General features: G+C 31.1%; 1 protein-coding gene across 1 annotated transcript; it reads right to left on the bottom strand.

Annotated features, from left to right (window-relative positions):
* Nucleotides 1-3,303: 3,303 nt before the first annotated feature.
* LOC145052910 (cullin-1) lies at nt 3,304-11,556 on the bottom strand. The gene is made up of 20 exons (XM_079000829.1): nt 11,399-11,556; nt 10,268-10,432; nt 10,069-10,168; nt 8,960-9,145; nt 7,955-8,002; nt 7,667-7,870; nt 7,497-7,574; nt 6,729-6,818; nt 6,506-6,586; nt 6,259-6,321; nt 5,712-5,747; nt 5,543-5,629; nt 5,319-5,468; nt 5,163-5,218; nt 4,916-5,036; nt 4,672-4,833; nt 4,392-4,535; nt 4,076-4,294; nt 3,764-3,931; nt 3,304-3,652 (listed from the first exon to the last, which is right to left on the bottom strand). The coding sequence occupies exons 2-20, from the start codon at nt 10,399-10,401 to the stop codon at nt 3,551-3,553; spliced, it is 2,229 nt and encodes a 742-aa protein (XP_078856955.1). The 5' UTR covers nt 10,402-10,432; nt 11,399-11,556; the 3' UTR covers nt 3,304-3,550.
* Nucleotides 11,557-16,789: the final 5,233 nt, after the last annotated feature.

The raw sequence follows: 16,789 nt of genomic DNA, 5'->3' as shown, positions 1-16,789 counted from the left end.
TAACACCACTCCCAATTAAATCCACTATGATTCCATTCCAACTTTCAAATCACCCTTTACATAACCAAAAAATATGTGTTTCTCTTCAAATCATACAAATTGGGACAGATCTTTCAAATCTAAATCACCACACTAAATGTCTTTCCAAAAGTGTGTCTTATCTCAAATACCCACCACCCTCTTAAATAAGTTATTTAATGTAATACTCTTGTTTGCAATATCCATATCCACTTACTATATTGAACCAAACTCCATTTGTAGAGCTTTTAGCTAAAGGCATCCCGTCAATGAGCTTGAGAATATGTATGGATTTTATATACGAGAACCAAAAGGAATCAAGTCAACATTTTAATTTCCATCATCATTGGCGGAATCAAGACAATCAACACCAAGATCACCCATGTCTCTCAGTTTAATATCCACATCCCAAGAAACCCAAATTATTTTTTTTCATCATTACCTTCCCATAAGAATCACATTCTAATACTATCAAGATTGCTAATCTTCCTAGGAGCACTCAACAAAGAGAAATAATAAATAGGAAGAATCTTAAGAATAGACTTCACAAGTGTGAGGCGCCACCAAACGATAAAGACTTCGATTTCCAATTTGAAAGACTAGCCTTAAATTTGTCCACCACCGAAGCCCAATGCCTAGCAAGTTTCAAACTAACCCCCACTATTAAACCAATATAATTGAAAGGGAAATACGTGGGATCACATTTCAAAATACTATCAATCTCCGCATTGTTAACACCAACACGATAAACTTTGCTTTTATGCAAATTCACATTTAAACCCGTTGCAAGGTAAAAATAACAAAGTAATATATTGAGGTTGAGAAAATCAAGCTTTGACCACTAATCAATAAAAGTTACATAATCAACATGTATAAGATGAGAAATTTCCATACCATTGCGAGGAAAAGATAGACCTATAAGTAGTAAAGGTCACAAGCCGCCTCTATAGACATGTGTGCACGTTCCATAGTGATGATAAAATGAAATGGGTCAAGGGGGTTACTTTGTCTCACACCCCTTTTGATGTAAACCTGCTTAGTCGAAGATCTATTGGCCAAGAAAGAGGCTCTATTAAAGGAAAGACAGCCAATAACACATCTTCTTCACTTCCACCTAAACTCTATTTTCTTAATAATCAACTCTAAGAATTCCCAACTTAAATTCTAAAATTCTTTTTCAAAGTCCACCTTGAAAGTTAATGTTTTTTTCTTCATCTTCTTAGACCAACAGAATATTTCATTAAGTAAAATTGTGTCATCTAAAATACTCATCCCTTCTACATACGACATCTTCTAGGGACTAATGATCTTATATAACACATTCTTTAAACGATTAGAAATAAATTTTCAAAGCACCTTGTATAAGAAACCAACAAAGTTTGTCATGCCTATAATCCTTTAATGATAAAAGGTCTTGGGCTTTTGGAATCAGAGAAATAAAAGAGGAGTTGGAAGTATGTGTATGTATGGATGTATATATGTATGTGCTTGTGTATGTGTATGTTTGTGTTTATATATATATATATATATATATATATATATATATATATATATATATATATATATATATACCTTAAAAAGCATTTACAAGATTTTGCTGAATTTTAAGAGGTACAAGCTTTTAAGCATCATATACAATAATTTTATGCATCGAAGAATAATAAATTTTATCCGGTCAAAGATAGATTTTGAATAGGTTTTATAAGCTTATCTTCAAATTGAATGAGTTAAATATGAAAAAGTCAAATAAGATGATGATGATAAGATTTTGAATGGGTCAAAATTTGACCAAGTGTTCCTCATATCCAATTGAATCGGTAAATACTAAATCTTATCCGGTCAACATTTATGAAAAAGTCAAATAAGATGATGATGATAAGATTTTGAATGGGTCAAAGTTTGACCAAGTGTTCCTCATATCCAATTGAATCGGTAAATACTAAATCTTATTCGGTCAACATTTATGAAAAAGTCAAATAAGATGATGATGATAAGATTTTGAAGTGGTCAAACTTTGACCAAGTGTTCCTCATATCCAATTTTGAATCGCTAAATACTGAATCTGTCAATAATAATGAAAAAGTCAAATAAGATGATGATAAGATTTTGAATGGGTCAAAGTTTGACCAAGTGTTCTTCATATCCATCTGAATCGGTCTAATACGATGTACACGTTATAAAACATTTCATATAAACTGGAAGAGGCGCATTGATTTAGCATTCGTCTATCATTAATGCATTGCCGTTGACCGCAAAACCTTGGTTCTCTCTCATGCTCGCTACCTCCTCCTTTGTTTTTCTTTCTATTAAAATCGAATAAGCCCAAAAATGTCTTACGTTTAATCCTAGCCCAGGTATAAGAAATCTCTATATGTTCGTTATTTTGTTTAACAAATTTTTTATGTCATTTTGTTGATCCGCACCCGTCGCTTTGCGTGGGTAAATGGCTAGTGTGTGTGTGTGTATGTGTATATATATATATATATATATATATATATATATATATATATATAGGGTTTGGTTATTTTGTTTTCACTATCTATTGTGTGTATGTATGATTGATTCTAGACCAATCATTTTAGTTATTTTAATAAAGTAATTAATACATATTAGATGTTGAAGATATAATGGGTATTAATTACATCTTCAGCATTTAATATGTATTAATTACTTTCTTAAAATAAATAAAATGATTGGTCCATAATCAATCATACATACACACAATAGATAGTGAAAACATTTGAACCTAACTATATATATATATATATATATATATATATATATATATATATATATATATATATATATATATATATATATATATATATATATATATATATCCAATCATAGAGGCTGTGAAATTGACCTAAAGAAGTCATTTAAGGATGAGTGAGAAATAAATAGAAAAATTGAAATCATTACGTTCATTTTAGATCGACGAGTTAGTATGCGTCCAAGAACCAGGTCCTTAGAAACTTTTTGTTAGACACATTTACTAGCCAAGTGGGCTAGCCCTAACTTGTAAATATGGTGATTGATAGTGATCATAAATTATTGTGATTGATACTATAACTAAACCATGTGATTGCTATGTACCACTTACATAAAAAGTAGATTACTATGCAATTCTTTTTTATGGTAGGATTCGTAACACTAGTGGCAACAAAGTTCCGAGTAATTAGATTGCTATGTTTTGATGATGTCATGGTTTTGAATAGTTAGTCGTGGAAATAAATCAATAATAGCTTTTGAGTGACAACTTAGACTATTAACAAGTTGTAAATATGTTTGTAAATCATTCCCTCTTTTTTTTCTCAAACACACAACAAAACATGCATCAAACCAGTCATGTAAAGCGAATACGCAATCGGAACAGAATTTGTCTAATCTGTGAACTAAAACGAAAACAGAATTCAGAATATTACAATATATCCACAAGATAAAACTAGATATGAAAACAGATCATATTGGCTTTTAAGGTTAGAGAAAGAGAGAGAGAAACAGGCACTACTAGGATTTCATGCTTGGGCTTTTATGCCAAGTATCGGAACAAGTTGGGGTTCTCTTTGTCTCTTTCAAGATAATCACGAGTTATCAGATCTTCAATCCGCTTCTTGATTGCTTTTACATCAGGCTGCATGCATTTCGAGATTGTTTACATTGCGTCATATGATTAAAAAAATAATAATAATAATAATGCAAGTATGTTGATATTTTAAAAATAAAAAGAAAAACATTTAGATACCTTAAACATGCGTCCCAACTGTTCAACACACTCCATAACCAACTGCTGGTATCCAAGCACCTTTCTGCTCTTCATTATCCTTACAATGGAAGCATCAATGGCATAACGTCTGTCTTTGTCAACATCCTCAATCACCTTTTTCTTCTCATCCACAGGAGGTAGAGGAATCTGTATATTACATTTAGGAATTACCAACATATTCAGCATCCTACTTTCATTTACTCCTACTATTAAAACATTGTGCTTTAAAATATCTACCCAATTATATAGCAAATCCAAATACAAAGAAAGTAAAATGTTGCATTCAAATACCTTGATCCTCCTCATTTTATCTGTAAACTTGGAGTTGAATTCGAAGTAATCGGTTGGAGAGATTGTTTTGGTATTAGGCTCCTTTAAAAGAATTTTGTATTTTGCACATGACAAAGAATGGAGCAGCCTAACAACATCATCATCTGACAAGTTCAACTGAGTCATGATTTCTTGATAACTCAATCGATCCGATAAGTTGAACAGTAATAAAGCAGATGCCTGCATTGCATTGCATTGACCAAAAAGTCAAAACCTTACACTTACACATAAACAGCTACCAAGATTTTATAAACTAATAAAAACACAAGGAACCTACCTGGTAGGTTGTGACTATGAGCTCCATTGTTTTGGGTTCAAATTTCCCGTTTATATTGCAGGTACCCAATGAATATATCCATGTAAGCTTCCTGTGCTTTGTTTTTGTTTGATAAAATTCTCTGAAAACTTCAACGCATTTAACCTACACCACAACACAAGTGATAACGATTAACAACATCAAGTGAAAGAATGGAATTGATAAACAAAGTATAGTTTTGACAATATTCTACAATAATTATAGAATTTATTATTTACATTTACAGAAGTAACAAAAATACCATTTCGGCAGGGAGATTTAGGTCAAAAGATTTGTAGCTGGGCCAGAAGCCGGTAGTCAACACAGTGACAGTCAAGTCAATTCCAGGGCTGACATTGGGATTATTGTTCAAATACTCTTCAAAATGGGATTGGTTTTCCTTTGCCAATGTCAAATCTGTAACCTGAATGAAAAACAGATACAAAACATAAATTTTCATTTTCATTAAAAAAAAAAAAAAAATAGTTTTGCTTTTGCATACTTACCATCCCTTCCATCTTTGATGTGAACTGACCACCACACTGTTGCTTCAGCTTTGTGAGAATACTTCTCTCATGCTCATCGTTTGCACTCTTGTCAAACAAAAGCCTCCTAGCAAGTTTTTTCCTACAACCAACCAGAGTACAATGTCAGATATTATACTTTCTTTGAAGTTTTGAAGTTTGAAAATGGGATGCTATAATGAAGAATGTTAACAAAACCATGTTGCTATTACAAATTTGACCTCATTACCTGTAAAATTCAGCAAATAGATCTTTATCACTGATGTAGGCAAGCAACTTTACTACCTGCAAATTAGTTCATATCACTTCTGCTACACAAGAGGAAAGGAGACTTTGGATGATGAGGGCATTTACGTCTTTTGCGCAAACAAAAGTTTTAACATACCTTCTCAAGGGTGTCCTCAATGGCTTCATCGCTCAGTTTCTCACTTCCACCTTTTTTAAGAATATTATCACAAAATGTGGCAAGTAACTCCGCACTTGAACTTCCAGCAACACCCTTGTTGCAGAATATTTCAAATGCCTCTTTAAGAGCCTAGAGGGGAATTCATTCAAAAGTAAGAAAAAAGAAGACCAAGTAATTTTTAATGATGAAATTACTATACTAACCTTGTGGAAAAGAGTATGGTTCATGAAACAGTCATTTACATATGCCAGGTACTTGTCATGAAGCTCAATAACTTTTCTAACAAAAACCTGAAGGGAGAAAAGTAAACAGATATATAAATAAATTAATTAATTACTAATTTCTGCAAATTTAATGTTCTTGTGATTTTACCTGTTCCTGCAACCCAACCACATCTCTCTTTTCAGCCTGCAAAAAACAATAAGTTCAAAGTTACAGATCACTGTGGCTTTAATAATTAGAAATATTAAAAGGGTAAAAGCAATATATAGCAATGAAATGAAGTTTCCTTTATTTCTTTACTGTAGCATCTTCCCTTCCTTTTCTATTACATATTTATACTTTCAATTTCAATTGTTTTCTTGTATTTACCCTAAAACAAAAAACCCGCTATAGTATCAAAAACATATACTTCATCTGCTTTTCGATTAATGGGTGCATGACTTAATCCGAATATCTGATCAGCTATGCCTATATATGAGTGTTTCTTTTACTTAAACCAAAAAGAATGACTTAACAAAGATTTTTCCCATTAAGTCCCGATTGTTTACAAATATGCCCTCATTTATTTTTTTTTTCCTTCCATTTTACCCAAGTTTGCAGTCATTTTCTCCAATATTTTTCAAACATCATTTATCTAGGGGACAAAAAAGAAACATGATTGTGAATCAACATTAGTATATAGTTAGTATGTATAAACCTTCTTGGTACTTGCTGCATCTTCTGCTTGTTTAACCAATGTTGTGCCTTCAGCAGTGACATGCTGTAGAAGATAGGAACACATGACCCAAGATTTTTAAAAAAAAAAAAAAAAAACAAAGAGACAGGGAGAATATATATATATATATATATATATATATATATATATATATATATATATATATATAAGCCAAGGTGTAATGGGCTCCTACTTTAAAAAAAATGAGGTTCGTTTCTGTAGTACAAACCTGCTTAAACATACTAGAAACAGGATCCAATCCTTTTGGTATCTTTGAAAAGAGTCTGTACATTCTTGATAAATCATCAACCTAAATCAGTGAAAAAAAGAAAGATGAGAGATGTAAGTATATAGTCATAAATGGTTACAATAAACAAATCAATGGAAATGCGTTGCTCTTTCTTGCATTTTATTGAAGATTCTTAAAAAAGAATTGACTGATAAGTGCATACCTTGTCATCCCTGAGCAATGCATGACAACCTGAGTGCTCTTTCTCAAGCAATTGAGTTGCATAAACAGACAATAACTCATTTTGAACTTTCTACATAAAACAAATAGGAGATTGACACAACAGTTAATCATATATAATGGAATATTTTTTTATATTACATGTAAATACAATTACAATGTATAGTTTTTTTTTTACTTTGGCTTATACATTATTTAACTATAATTAATGAGTTCCTTATTTATAATAAATCAGTAAACATAATAAAAGATAATTAGAACCCCAAACAAGAGTATAATAAAAAGTTACATTTTCTAGAGTTTTAAAAAGAATAATTCGCCATTTAACTGAAATCATGAATTAAAAAACAAAAGATTTGTCATTAAAATTGCATATATGAAAATGTGGTATATAAGTTAAATTGGAATTTTTCATTCCATTCCATGATGGAATGAAAAATACACTCATTTGCTGAGAAATGAAAATTAACAAAATGAAAGGAATCACATTCCTTCAAGAATGATTCATCCAATTCCATTCCATCAGACCAAAAAAAACATATTTTCTATTCGATGGAATTGGCTATTCCATTCCATCCCTGATTCCATTACCAAAGACTACCTAGAAAAGATTCCAGAAAAATTAATAATGAAGAAATTATAGAAAGACTGATAATCAGAACAAGAACAAGATCAAATCATGGTCCTATATTTGAGTAATAAATAACTTTCTTTCCCAAAAAATAAAAATAAAAAAAACGATAAAACAAACCTCAAGAAGCTTTGGCTCACTGCTGGAATGAAGATAATGAGACACTCTGTCCTTTTCTCTTTTTAAGCACTCCTCTGCCTGAAATTCCCAAAAAGATTATTGCATTTCATATAATATAATGTTTAAATATAAGTTTACTTTCAAGATCTAAAAGGGTATTAGATGTATACTTTGAGCATATAATCTGGACAAGAATCTTCTAGAATCCAGTTGGAAGCCTTGCGTGAATAATATGCTGCTGTATCATTAAGCATGGATGCTTCAAAATCATTCTCATAATACTCCATTTGTCCCATTCCTATCTCAACAAATATATCTAGAACATTCTTCAGTAAAGCTCGATCAATCTGCTCCCCTTCACGCTCTTGATCAATCTGATTAAAAATCATAAAGGGGCATCTTAAAAGGAAAGTGGAACAAATCAAGTTTTTTTATTAAAAAAAAGGATGAAATCATACCAAAGATATTACAGCATCTCTCACTTTCCCATTCACCTCTTGGTATACCTATCAAGCATATCCAACACTTAATCAAAACATGGTGCCCATAAATTTCCAGATATTCATTTCTTAACTTTATTATTATTATCACTATACACACTGAAACAAATTTGGAGGCATTGTTATCGTTATGATGTGCATAGAATAAGTTTTCAAATAATGAAAATACTTATAAATTTACAAAGAATAAATTGTCAACTTTCTTCCTGCAAGAGCAAAAGTAATTGATACAAAATGAAACAAATAGACCTTACAAATTTAGCAACATTATATATATAGAAAAAAAAAACAAGGAATAGAGACATAGAAAAACCATTTTAAAACGAATTAGATATTGAAATGATGCAATCTTAACTTGTGCACGAAGACATTATGCTTCTATAAATGAAATTCTACATTCTTGAAGACCGATAACTCTTCTAATACTATTTATTCAAACATTAAAAGTCTACTAAGCATTACTAACATTGTAAATCCCACCAATTAAGGTCTTGATGAAACTTTTATGTATTAATAAGTAAAGAAAACACTTTGTTTATTATAGCATCATCCTTTCATTTCTCCCAATTACACTATTGTACTTTAAAATATCAACCCAATTATAGCAATGTCATTGTCATCAAAATACAAAGCAATTATCACCTATATATATTTTTTATATAAAGTCCTAATAAGAAAAAAAAAATGAAAGTACAATGCTATAATTGGGTAGAATTTTCAGAGTCAACGCCTTAATAAGAAAAAAATAATAATGTACAAAGCTGTAAAGAAATGAAAGTATAACAAACAAATGTATGAAAGTATACTGCTATTCTTGCATTTATCCCATTGATAAATGGATAGCATATCTTGTTCTCTACGTGAAAGCTTTTGCCAATTACATAAACGTGAAAGAAATATCAAAGAAAGTTGAAACGAAAAAATTAATTATTTTTAATAAAAATAAAAATAATAATAAAATACCAGATCACGAAAACAGGCAAGTCCAACTTCATTTAGTGGTGGAAGAGATCTTCGGGCAATGAAATATCGGTCAAGATAATGGAAGAATCTAGAAAGCCACCGCACCATGACTTTATGATTTGACCACCTTCTAACAAGCTCTCTCAGCATGAACTCATCATGCTTCTCTCTTAAAGAAGGTAACACCTGCATTTTTTTTAGAAAAAAAAAAAATCTAAGTTAACACCAACATCATTTGCACAACTTAGATTCTTAGCATTTATAAATGAAAATATGTAAAAAGAAAAAGTGACCCTACTAGCAAGTATTGGAATGAAGATCAAAGGTCATAGATGAACAAAATGTCACTATGATTGGAGTTATTAAGGTTCTTCATGTCGCAATTTACTTGTTGAACCACTAATCATGTGGGAAAATTATGACTCAATGTAAGAAAACATATAGTAGCATTATTTTATAACAATTTACATGAAAATGGTATATAGCTGAATCTCATATAGTATTGTTCATTTGTTTGAAGCAAGTTTTCCTAGAAACAAGAAATGCACAAAGAATGAAAAGACAAAAAGTTGGTGAACTTCAATTTGCAGATATTAGTCTGACTCGGTGTCATAGATGGTGCACATTAGCAGACCACTATCAAATAATCATTAATTTTTCATGAAAACTACAAAAGAAATAGTTTCTATGATTTGTATCAAGTATCTGCAGCTTTTGGTGAATGTAGAAAAGCTTTTCTAATTGCCTTGAGACAGACACTCTCCATGTGTGTATAAAAGACAGTAAACTCCTCAATAAAGAAAATATATCAACCAATTTATCAAGAACTAGCTATCACAAATTAGGTCATGAAAATTGAAAATTGTGTATGCCACTTCTGAATAAGACCATGTCATAGTGTCTACTCCAACTACTTACAGACAATAGCTATCTAAAGTTTGTGTCATCATCACCTAATAATAGCTTTCATGTTCTCTAGAAGTCCCCTTATCAATAATGTTTGAGCCATACTTTCTAGGTGGGAAAAGTCACTTTTGACCATCACCCACTAGCTTGTAAAGATACGTGATGAATTTTATGCATAGGAAGAAGGATATGAGTTCACTTACAGTTGAAGTAATATACTCTTCAAAAGACTCACGATATTTGTCATACAACTGTTGGGAGTAATCATGTGGTGGCTTCTGTGTACACATGTTGTAGATGGTTCTGAAACATAAAGTTTAAAGAATTACTCAAGAATTTGTAACTTAATAGAGCAAATGACCAATCACAAGGGTAGCATATGCATAGTAAAAGAAAATATACGTGTAGAGCATCATGTAATCCTCCGAGCTGAATTGTGGCTCGGGAAGACCTTCTAGAATATTCTTCAACTTTGTTATTCCTTTTTGCATGAAGTCCCATCCTTGCTCTAAGTCTATTGTTTTTCTTTCGTTCATTTTGATTACAATGTTGAATTAGATTATAGCTCTGAAAAAGGAATCAAGGCATTTGTTGTTGTTAGTGAGGGGGAAAGCTTTATTCACCAAAAATAGAATGGTCAAAGACACATAACAAGGGACACAAAGTATCCAAATTCAAAACCTTAAACCTGTTTAGTTTATTGGAACAATATTGCAATTCATCCCATGAAAACTGGAGCAGTTGATAACATGACTAGTATTTAAGCATCTAAACAGCTCTTTGTTTCAAATTAATAAGAACAGTTTGGACCAAAATCAATACAACAAATGTTTTTAAATGAAAAAAAAATGGCTATAGAAAGTTTGTCAAATAAGGAAACAATGTAATTAAGATTTGAAATCTCATAATGGAAATTGTTGTAATTTTCATCATACAAAAGAGAGTTCGATAATACAAGTCCATACCATACCCTACATCAAGAAATTCAAACATCGGATTCAAACAAAAACAAAAACAAAATCTTTGGAAACTAAAGCCTGTGATGGTTGAATTTCAACCCAAAACAAACATAAACCCATAGAACTTCAAGCTATCATAAGACAGCGGTAAACGAAAGAGTACTCTAATTGCATTGCCAAATTATAACAACTACGCCGCCATTTCTACAAAGGATCGATAAATGACCTAATATCGTAATATGAACCCCAATCCGTAATGGGGAACCTTGCATAAACCCTAAAAACCTAGAAAAACCAAATCCAAGAACAGGCATAACCTAACCACAGCTCCAGCTCGAAATCCCCAAAAATTTCAACTTCAAAACATCTCATCAACGAAACGACAAGGGTTTCAGAGCAGAAGCGGTCGCAATCGAAGTCGTAAGTAATTACAAAAGGGGCTTCAATAAAATACGATCTGGGCAGTCTGATCACACAACCAATTAAAGAAGATTTGCCTGATGTTTTCGCATATAATTCTTAAATCAAACACATACAGAATTACAGATTGAGATTTGAAAAGCAATTGGCTGACCTGAGGATCCCTTGGAATCGAGGAGCAGACTAGGAGTGAGAGAAAGAGAGATGGGGGCTAGATATTGGGTCTTCTCTTTCTCTCTCTTGTGCTTGTTGGCTTTAATTTAAGCCCTTCTTCCCTTTTCGTGTATATCTTCCACGGAATTAACTTTCGTGCATATCTCCACAGAATTTAAATCAGGAAGTCATTAGATTTTAATTATATTAAATATTTAAAGATCGATTAGTAGTTTAGTACAGTATAGTATACGTTAAAGATTGCCAGAGATTTGTTTTTTTCTTGTATCAAACTTCCATACCACAATTGCAGAAAATTTATTTATTGATTGAGTTTTTTTAATTTTGTTTCTATTAATCCTCATACCCATGCACAACAAGTCATACTTTAAAATGTTGTATAGCATAATTTGTGTATGGACAAAAAGTGTTGTGTACGAATCATTTCCCTAAATGATGATATATGTCATATTAATATCCTAAAATATCATTAAATTTTATTAAATGAGCAGTAAATGTTAAATATGACATCATTTTATTGGATAAGAAGATATATAAAAATAAAAAAGTTGAAGGATATTTAATTTCTCTTATTTATAAGTGGCAAATATTATTTACAATGTAATTTGTAATAACCAAAATAAAATTAAAAAAACATGTATAAATATAAATATGTAAAAATTGGAAAATCATAAAAAGTTTATGCTATAAAGTAGTAAAAGTTTTATATTTTTATAAACTTGTATCAAACTACCATAGCACAATTGTAGAAAATCTATGTATTTATAATTAGCAAATATAATTCACAATGTAATTTGCAAAAACTAAAAAATTATTTAAAAAATCACGAATAAAATAAATATGTAAAAATTGAAAAGTCATAAAAAAATATGTTATAAAGTTGTAGAAGTTTTAATCTACTCTAATAAATAAATTTTGCCGCATGTCACACTCTCATTTAATTTGTCAAATGTTATTTTGTGGTTATTTTAAATTAATTTTTTTGTCACATGTCATTTTATTAGTTTTTTTCTATTTTAATAAATTTCACATAATACTTTAATGTAATAATTATAATAAATGTAGTAATAAATGAATATCAATTTCATTAATGGACTTACCTTCTTATTTTAAAATTTTCAAATTAAAGTTCATTAGTTTATTTTGTTTATTTATTTAAATTTAAAAAATAAAAAAAATCAATTTTAATAATTTTTTATTTTTTTTATTTTTCTTATAAATATAATGTTCTTAAATATTTAGACTTTTATATTTATTTTTTTTAATTAACTCGTGTAATACATGGTTCTTACACATAGTTATAATAAAAACACATTTTTATAAAAATGAATTCATAAAAGAATGGACACACAAAAAATGTGTTAAAAAAGTAATAAAAAAGTATAAAAATCATTAAGTTTAAAAAAATTTAAAATCAAATTATAAAAAACTTAGGAAATTTGTGTATAAAATGTTTTAATGAATTTTTATAAAAAAAATATGTAAACGAATTTGTATAAAAAGAATTTAAAAATGATAAATATTGAAAGTAAATTTGTAAAATAAAGTTAGACAAGATTTATGAAGAAAAAAAAGTCGGACCAAATTCGTCATAATCGAATGTTCGGCTAAAATTAATTCTTAAAAACAAATGATCGTTGAGTTAAAACCTTAAGAAATTGAAAACATTAAACAACAAATATAAAAGCAAAGGATGTTGGATGGGGTGGGTATTTGGTTATCTTTATCCTCACCACTAATCATTATAATAGAGGGTGTCACACCATCACCATATTTTCTACCACTAATCATGAGATACATATCACTAAACACACCAATTCATCTCATTTTTTAATTACATTTAAATAAAAAAATACATAAAAATCATATAATTTTTTTTAAATACTAGTTTTCATTAACTTAAAATACCAAATTACATTAATTAAAAAAAATAAAAAACTTAAAGTTACCAAGCTTAACTAAAAAAACATTAAAAATACTGATTGTGTTTCAATCATTTTTTTGTTCTACCCAACTCAATCCGTCTTCGTTTCTTGAACGTGCACATAACGATCAGATTTATTTACAAATTAATCCATAACACTAGATCTGGAAGCCGTTGAAACCGCTTTTTTTGCTTTATTTCTTCCAACGGGCCGACAAAGAGGTTGCTCGTCTTCAAGATCGAGCGAATCATCGTTGATGTCGAAATGTGTTCACCCGTCTGATTGTTGGGAAGTTGCATCATGGTTTATTGAACACTTTGAATCGGAAGATTGTGAACTTCCTTCTATTTGCTCTTTCCATTTCGGAGCATCTTTCAACTTTAGTCAAGGTTTCACATACAGAAAAGTTTTGCGGGTTGGCAATATTTTTTCAAATTGGTCAAAAGCCGCTTTGAAGACATTAAAATCGTTTGAAATGTTTTTTCATATCTTTAGGAGGTTGTTGTAAATTCCTCTAAATTCGGTGCATTTTAGTCGAATATCGCGTCACTTCGAGCTAATTTGATCGGGATTTCGACTTCCACTTCCCATTAACTCATAAAACACCCGCAAACTTTCTCCCAAAAAACAACCGAACGTTTGACTGTCGCCTTCGATTGGGTATTGGAAGTCGAAATCCATGCATCGGCTAGATTTTCTTCTTCCTCTTGGGTGGTGTAAAGAAATGAGTGTAAAAATGTGGTATTTATAGGTAAAAAAGAAGTTGTTCAAAAAAATTGTTTAAAAAATATAGCCATTCAACGACTACTTTCTTCTCCTCTTCTCTCATTCGTTCTCCCAAGCATGAAGCTCCACGACCACGATAAGTTGGGGTAGTGTGCACGGACCACTATCGTGGCCACATAGACCACGAACCGGCTCGTGGCTGGTATACCTGAAGGTCTTAGTTAGAATCCAAGAGTATGTGGGTTAGTCGAAACCTAAAATTTTTGACCCATGGAAAAAAAATGGATGTCAGGGTTAGCCAAAACTTGATTTTTTTATCCATGAAAAAAATGGATGGGAGAGAAATCTAAAATCATGTCGTATTGGTCATTTACATTAAAATACTCACAAAATAAGTACAAAATTATATTAATAAAACATTGTTAATCATGTCAAATCAATGTTAAAAAATATATGGGGTATATAATTAAAAAAAACATATAAAAACAAGTTATGAAAACATTTAGGTAAAGTTTATAAAAAAAGGTTTTTGACAAAAATTAAAACTTTAGTTAAATTAAAAAAACTGGTTGGAAAATTTTGTTAAAATGTACAAAATTTTGTTAAAATGTACATTTTAGATTTGTTATATTGCGAATTAGTTCTACTCAATGATTCATTTCAACATTCACATTAATTATATATGTGTTTCAAGTAAGTTTACACGTACGTAAGAACCAGCTATATATAGGGTAAATGTTTGGCAAACCAAAGGTTGTATAGGTTATGTACATAACTCATATTTATGAAAGATTTAAATGTAAACAACCATTGGTATACTATGAGTTACAACACCCCCCCCCCCCTCTCCCCTTCGGTACTTGAATTTACACTTAATCATACTTATACTTATTTGTCTTGTATTTTCATATAATACATCAAAACTTTCGCCTCATTAAAACCTTGTCAGAGAAAACCCTTTGGAACAAAAACTTTGGTCGAATGATTAAAGAGTACGATCTTGATGTATTGAGCAAATGAAATAATCATACATGAAGTGCCTCATTAAAACATTGTTCAAAGTAAACCCAATGGGATAAAAACTTTAAACGAAGGAAAAAATAGTACACAATGGTTAAAGAAATCCAATTTTGTCAAGGTAAATCCAATATGACAAAACCCTGGAAATAAAGATAAAAAGAGTACACAATCAATCATCGGGATACCCCCCACTCACATGTACTCAACAAGATGTTGAGCATACATCAGGATGCAATCTTTACTTAGGTGCTTGATACATGTCATTTAGGTAGCTCAGGGAGCTTCCTAGGTCCAATGGTCATGACATGTTTTTGGAACGAATACTTTGGCAGTGACTTGGTGAACAAGTCTACATGATTTTTTATCCAATATGTTGCACTTAAATCTTTTGAATTTTTTTTTGCTCATGTGTAAAGAACAATCTTGGTAACATATGCTTAGTGTTATCCCTTTTGATGTAACCATGTTTCGCTTGATCAATAACATCAGTTTTATCTTCATATATGACAATTGGTCAGCAGGATTGTAACGCCCGTAGATCCGGACTATTCAATTTAGAGACAATAAACATCAAAAATGACTTTTTGATGGAAGATTATTTAGAAGGAGTAATCTTAACTAAGTTGTAGTATATGTTACAAGGATTTCGTACATATAAAGAACGCCAAAATCCGAGTTATAACAAAGAAGTTATGACCTGTCGAAGTTTCGCGATAGAACCGGCACGACACATCGTGACGTAAATAGTGAATTTACGATAGAGCTATATTTAGCCTTAGTGATCTAAACGAAAGTCGTAGAATACGTTAAACCGTGAGCGTGCATAAAAAGAACGTCCAAATCTGACTTCGTATGAGGAAGTTATGATTTTTCTAAGTTTCGACTTAGCGGTATGCAGCCCGAATACTCGATTTGAGATCAAGCGGTTTTTAGCCGAAACAATCTAAACGAGAATCGAAGATCTCGTCGATAGTAGTCCAACGGTAAAAAGACAGACGAAAACGGACGTCGAATGAAGAAGTTATGATTTTATAACGGAGTTTTTCTGTCCCGGCCTACTAAAAATAAAGTCAAAACTAGCCAATGGAGTCTAAATGAAAGTTGTAGAGCATAGTCTCACCTACGCGTAGATATAAAGAACGTCGAAAACGGAGCTCGTATGCAAAAGTTATGAGTTTTTGAAGTTCGAGGCACGCATACCAAAGCTTATCCGAAGCGTACGCCCAACGTAAGGCTTAGTACGCCCAGCATACCTGGATTTACGCCCAGCGTAATCAAGGTTTCAGCACCCTATAAATAGATGTTAAGGGATGCCTATTTCTTTTGTTCAAACTCTTCTCTCTCTCTCTCTCTCTCTCTCTCATTTTTGCATTGTTTCTCGTGCAAGAACTATCCCGAAGCCCCGATATCATTCCCGAGCCCCGAAGCAAGTTCCGAAGCCTCGAGGATCCCGAGAAGTGAGATTTCTGAGCCGAAGCTATGCCCATGTGAAGCCCAGTTTTGGAGGAAAACATTTCGGTTTCGTCGCAAAAGATTATTTTAAGAGACGAGGCGTTGTCCGATCATCTTCTGATCAAGTGATTGTATAGTCACTTTCATCTTACACATAAATATGAAGTATTTTATAAAATATGTGCTATGTGTATATATATTTTTGTTTATTTGAAGTGAGTGTATAGTCACTTTCTTCTTACACATAA

The sequence above is a fragment of the Lactuca serriola genome, chromosome 5 (genome assembly GCF_051521515.1).
Source record: "Lactuca serriola cultivar US96UC23 chromosome 5, Lser_US96UC23_V15, whole genome shotgun sequence".
Taxonomy (NCBI): Eukaryota; Viridiplantae; Streptophyta; class Magnoliopsida; order Asterales; family Asteraceae; genus Lactuca; species Lactuca serriola.
Note: the sequence above shows the minus strand (reverse complement) of the source record. Positions and strands in the feature narration are given on the sequence as shown.